A 6399-nucleotide genomic window follows, 5' to 3' on the forward strand; every position below is an offset into this window, starting at 1 on the left:
ATCTGTCCTTCAGCCTCTGCTGTCCAGCCGATGTAAATGACAAGTGTCAAACATAATTACCAGTACAGATGTGGCCTAAAAGCAGTTACGTATTCTTCATCCCACTGGTGTGTCAGATATGGGTTAAACCGCGTGATGCAGCTAGGAAAGTAAAGTGTCATCCTAAGACTTTAGCATGGCCTCGTTACTGAACTTTAAATATACACTTCACCCAACTGCTTCCCCACAAGTCCTTACCGACATGCTGATTTTGCAAGTCTACATATGCTGTTTCAAAGAGGAATTGTTCACACAAGAAAACTTTACAAAAGAGTATGTTTATTTCTATTCTGCTTTTCCATTTGATGTAAGGGCGACAAAAAGTGACTTGATCTTAAAATGTGGTGTGACCTGAAAATGACTGAAAATGAGAAAGTAACGATTAATGAACTTGTGAGTCAGGAAGTTGCATCGGGAGATGTCAAGGCAGTTAAGAACTCAGGAGAAGGAACGTGTAAACAATCAAACCTACTCTTGATCATTTCAATGGGCAGATGTTACCTGCTCAGTTTTCATCAAGTCCCTAAAGGAGGACAGAGATCAAACTGTGACCTTTTTGCACATAGTTAGGAAAGACCCGATTCTTCCACACTGCAGAACCCCCTCCTGAAAAGACTTGGAGCAGCTGCAAGATCCTATACCTACAAACCATCTACCGCAGTGTATGCACAACGCCTATTTCCCTTGGTGTTTGCTTGCCGCAGAAGGGAATTTTTGTCACGGTGACAAACGTCACACACTTGACAGGAAACAGGGGTTGGGTTTACCCAGCCCTGAGACAGATTTCAGTGTGATTGTACAGATACATCAACAAGCTGGTTCAACATGCAGTTTGATGTTACTACTTAAGCTACAACAGCAGCGTGTAAATTCTTTAATTTTTCCTGTCACCAGCCATATCTACTATCTCACACTACCATTATATGGGAACTGCCTCATGTTCTTTATCGCTTTCTTGGCAAAATAAGAGACCATGCATAAATTCTATCAAAACGGAATTCCTTTATTATTATTATTTTTAAATGACCATTTTTCAATTACCAAGTGAAAACTTTACAAAGTAAAGTATTTCTTTTCCAATAATATTTTAATATAAAAGCTTAAATCACTTACTCTGGTCTTACTGGTCTAACAGGAAGTCTTGTGGCACTGCAAGACCCAGGTATTTTTGGCCTCACTCTAGTACCTAATCGTAAGTTCAACCCTTGTTTTAATAAAGCCAATTCTGTGGCCACGTTCCATCAGCAAAGTGTCCCTACCACCAAACCAAAAATAAAGCATCTTCACTGGCCCAAAAGAGACTAAACTCTAACAGCATTATTACAGTGAGAAGCTTTGGTTAAAAAAAAAAAAAAAAATTTTGAGAGTTAGACACAACCTTAAAATTGTACAAAGACAACAAGCACTCAAATTACATCAAGAGTTAGCAGTGAGTATAATGTGGGCACAACAACAGTCAGTCTTGCCTCTCTTTATGTGTAAATATAAATAGAGATTATTTTTGCCAAAATTCCAGCTTTTTTTTTTTTTTTTTTTTAATTCCCGCCCCCCCCCCCCTCCCCCCTCGAAAAACAGCTTCTTATGCTGCAAAACCTATCAGGGAGCATTTCACTCTTTGACAGAATTGCTAAAAGGGGGTCTGGCTAAAAATAGTCCTTCTATCATGAGAATATCCCATACTTTGCAGAACCAAGTTTCTCTCTCAATTGAAAAACAGGTTTCCCTTTCATTATGTCCAATGTTTCACCTCCTGTAGGGATCTGCCAAATTATGGGCTTCAAAATGCTTAAAAATATTAAACTTGCTCATGTTTTTTCAAGAACATGCAAGCTCAGACTAGCATGGTGCATACATGTAAGCAGCCACAAAACAGAGAATGTTCCTGTTTGTATTTTCGTCTTTCAAAGCGTTGTTCCAAAAAAACCACTCGAGTAATTTTAGCTGTGAGCTGGCTAAACCAATATAAGCACATGGTCAGAGAAGAAAGTATTTGGTATTTTTTCTGGTTGGTGGGGGTTTTTTTTATATTACATTTAGCGTTTCAAATATATTAATAAAACCACCTGGCAAAAAGTATCCCTTACAGCTTGTTCCTACACATGTATGTAAAATGGAAAGCAGACGTTGCTACCATCCTCCCTTTATTTCTTCTTGACAGTACTCCTTGCAGGAAATACATGGAAAAATAATGCAGTGTTGTTGCAGACGGAAAAGGAAAACCCCATGGGGACTGTTAAACAACTTAACCACAGCCTCTGTTCTAGGAATTAGGTATTACTTAGGTTTAGATGTACCAGAAAACTGCTGTAAATCTTCCTTAAGATCAACAGGAATTAAACCAAGGTTATGCTTCATCAGCTGTAGCTACACTGACAAAATTATGCTCTGAACTTGGGTGTTTGCAGGACTCTGTTCCAAGACTGAGTGGAACCATTTTTACTTTTCAAGAAAGTAAGTGTAATTAATTATCTTGATGGTCTGCATTATCTACATGAATATAAACTTATTTCTTTCTTGATTACCTGGAAATTTTTTCTTTTTTTTTACTCCATTATGAATATTTGTTGCAACGGATCGATACTTTGAATTTCGTAAAGCTTGAAAAATGTTGTGGTTTCTTTTTTTAACAAAGATATCTTATTATTAAAACACAAGCATCCTACAAACTGCTGTGAATTGGAATTAAGTCTGTTCCATTCAAAATCCTAATAACCAATTTTTGCTTCCAAATTGTTAGAAGCCTATGGCTACATTGATAAGGTTCCTCACCAGGCATGTACCCTCTGCATAAAACAATGAATTGGTACTCGAATAATTACTGAAAATACTTACAGAATTGTATCAGTGCTGTAGGCTGGGGCTCTGCACACACACTGCTTTGTCAGGAGAGTAAGATTGTGAGAAACTCAGTGTTCTACCACTGCTTTGCCTTATTGAAAATGATTGGTTTTCTTGTTTTAACACAAGCTGTTGATGTTGCTAACTTTTGTAGAATCACAGAACGGTTTGGGTTGGAAGGGACCTTAGAGACCATCTAGTTTCAACCCCCCTGCCATGGGCAGGGACACCTTCCACTAGACCAGGTTGCTCAAAGCCTCATCCAGCCTGGCCTTGAACACTTCCAGGGATGGGGCATCCACAGCTTCTCTGGGCAACCTGTTACTTATTTTTACGTAAGACCTGATCAGTGAAAGTAACTTGCCTGTTTTTTCTTTCAGTTGTGCAAGAGTCTACTTAATGTTACCCTTAAGCTGTTCAAAATACCTGTCAGTTTTCCAGTCAAGGGAAAAGCATGAAGCGCTGAATCCTACATAAAACAGTTATGGGGTGCAGCCTGTGAAATCCCACGATAGCAAGAACTGAGGTAACTAGCCTAGTTTCATACCTTTTCATCATACCATCTTCTCTAGATGTTTTTAACGGAAGCCTGTTTCCTCAATACTCTACAGTTTTCTCTGTGTTTCAATGCTAAGATCGCATTCATAAGGTAAAAACAAAACTGAAAAATCAAAGCAAGGATGTTGTGTTGCTGTGATGAAACAGCAGCCTTAAAAGAACACTTTCAATTACTGTCAGGACAGAAAACGCTATTGGCAGTGCACCCTTCACTTGGCTTGAGAAGATTTATAAAACAGTTCTAGCCCAAGGCAGTTCATGATCTTAAGCTAAACCCAAGCTAGGGCAACAGCAAACAGTATTTTGGAAGGTGTATTTTGGTATCTAGGATTAGAGAAAAAATTACTACTGTTATATCTGTCTGAAGTTCTAAATAAGCAACCAATATGGACTGGACTGCTACAACTGCATGGGGTCCCACTGGCTTCAACGGGGACCAAAGGTGCAGCAGCGCAGCCAGCACCCCTGTGCTGGTACGCATGGACAGGCAGCCTTCTGCTCTTTAGTTGTGTCCGTTCATTCACACGGGTCTCACAGCAGAAGGCTGCAAGACAGGGTTTTAATGTAAGACAAGTGCATTTCTGTAGAGGCTAATTGCACAAAAAAGTGTCATTACTAAGGATGTCTCTCTCAATCCAGCAAAAGAGACTGCTCCAGAAATAGCTACAGAAACGAAATAAGCAGGTTATTTGTCTCTTTTTAGCAATTACTTAGTATTGCCGTAAATAGCTGGAATAAAAGCAATACTGAGAAACAGATACTGTGAAACTCTACTGGGGAAAGGAAGCTGAACAGAACAAGTGGCTCCACCTGAGGGAGTTAAAGCATGCCTACACCGCTGTATCCACTGAGTGGAGGATTTCTGTGCTGCTAGAAGATGCTTGGCACCTCCCTGAACCCAGGGCATCTCCAGGAAATCTAGAGCAGGCAGGAGTTGGTCATACTCCAAGCCTTTGTACAATGCTCCCTCATCACATTCAAAAACTTTATAGAGCATGTACATCCAGTGGTCTGTCATAACTTAGAACAGCTCAGTAATACTTTACTGAATTTGGGAGAGGGAGACATTATTGAAATTCTTCAGTTTCCCAACTGACTTTTTACCCGTTCAATAGATGTGGCACAGAGTAAGAAATACAGCCTGGGTCCGTAATTCCAGTACAGCTTCAAAGTACACAAACTCTCCTATTTGTCCGTACAGGCACTGAATAGCCTCTGCAGTAACTACTTTGAAATCTATTTAATCACTATACCTCCTTCAACTCAAAGGCTGAGGACAAGGCCAGAGATGTAGAGGACCATCAGGTAAAGACGGGGGAGCCTCTTCTGTGCACTGTAAAAAAGCTTTCTCAACTCCAGAATTTAGTGCCTCCCCCGACTTAGATTTAGCATCATTTGTCCTGCTAGTAAGGAAAAGGCATTAATCCTCTCTACTAAGATCTTGGTCTAGTACAAGTTTCACTTGCCAGCAGCTGCACTGCACACCACACTCGGTCACTGGTTTGTCTAACTCAGCTTTCCAAGACGGACACTGAAACTGCGATTTTTAAAAAAGTGGACACGGTAAACCTGCAGAACTCTTTTATGAGAAGAGTGGAGTTCAGAGGGCAATACAAGAGCCTGGCTACTCAAGCTAGATAATGAACACAGCCACTGTTGCACCAAATAGGATAAGAGAGTACTCGGGAAGAAAAACGTTTCCTGTTTTAAAATGTAAACCCAACTTGAATAGGAATTTGCAATAATCCTCCCCCAACAGAGCAGTTATATTTCAACTAACCATTCTAGAGCTTCTTGCATTTCAAATGTGCAGTACTTCTTGGTCGCTCACGGGCAGGATACCGGACAAAGCAATCCACTGACATGACTGACAATCCCTACTGCATCATCTTCCTCGTTCATTCAGATGCCCAGTCCAGGTAAGTGAGGTCCTCCATCCAAGTGCCGCCTTCTTAGCGTCAGCTACAGCTGGACTGAACGCAGGCCGGGTGTACGCCAGGTCCATTCCCTACATTCTCCACGAGCTCTACGTCAGCGCAGCTCTGCAGTCTACAGCAGGGTTTGCAACAGTCTGTGGCACACCACGAAGTTCACGGAGATTGTCATTTCTACAATAATACAAAATAGCTTGTAAAACCAATATGTAACACTGTATATATGCATGAATATAAAAATAAACCACACCATCAATATGTAAAACTTCACAATGATGATGAAGCCAGTTTTCTTCTCAGCGGTCTTCAGTATTGATGAGTTGGTTCTCATTGTCATATCCATCGGGCAGGTATGCTTTCCTCAGCTGGTCTGACTTGGGTATCGAGCTGCCGTTCTTGACGTAGCGGGACAGGAAGGCTCGCACCGATGGATGATCGGCCTTCTCAAGTGGGATATTGGCTTCCAGGCACATTTTCACAAAGTCCTGGATGACGCTGTTTTTCTCTGTCTGGGCAGTACTGTTGCACTGCAGGGAGGCAGTCAGAGTCCTTTGCTTCTTCCTGACGCTCTGTTCTTCAAATTCCGCCTTCCGCTTCGTGTGTGTTTTAGACTTGAGGTGGTCATTGATTGCCGACTTGCGAACGTGATTCAGAACCACGTTGCAGGAAGTGCAGAAGAGTTTTCCTCCGTCTTCGTGCAGCTCGCTGCCAAACTCCGTTACGCGATCCTGAGGAGTTACGTACAAAGCAGTCTTCGAGCGATTCCGCGATGGAGCGGACTTCACTCCAAATCGTTCCATTGTTGCCTTTGCTAAACTTTACCTGGAAGCTAAGAAAAAAAAAAAAGGCTGTTAAACATGCTAATGATTTAAGGATTTCAACCAAAGAGTTGTGGATGCAGTCTACTCGACATGCGATGTAGGGCTTATTGGCATCTAAAAGACAATTACATGTAAGATACATGTGTGAAACTGTTACTGAAATGTTCTTGAAGTCCACGAAACTTCAAAGTACCGCATGGCTCAGAGTA

The 6399-nt window shown here is 41.2% G+C and overlaps 1 protein-coding gene across 1 annotated transcript; it reads right to left on the reverse strand.

The window, feature by feature from the left end:
• Positions 1-5665: 5665 nt before the first annotated feature.
• CGGBP1 (CGG triplet repeat binding protein 1) lies at positions 5666-6169 on the reverse strand. The gene has a single exon (XM_010147493.1). The coding sequence runs from the start codon at positions 6167-6169 to the stop codon at positions 5666-5668; it is 504 nt and encodes a 167-aa protein (XP_010145795.1).
• Between the last annotated feature and the right edge of the window lie 230 nt (positions 6170-6399).

The sequence above is a fragment of the Eurypyga helias genome, unplaced genomic scaffold, assembly GCF_000690775.1.
Source record: "Eurypyga helias isolate BGI_N326 unplaced genomic scaffold, ASM69077v1 scaffold1832, whole genome shotgun sequence".
Classification (NCBI taxonomy): Eukaryota; Metazoa; Chordata; class Aves; order Eurypygiformes; family Eurypygidae; genus Eurypyga; species Eurypyga helias.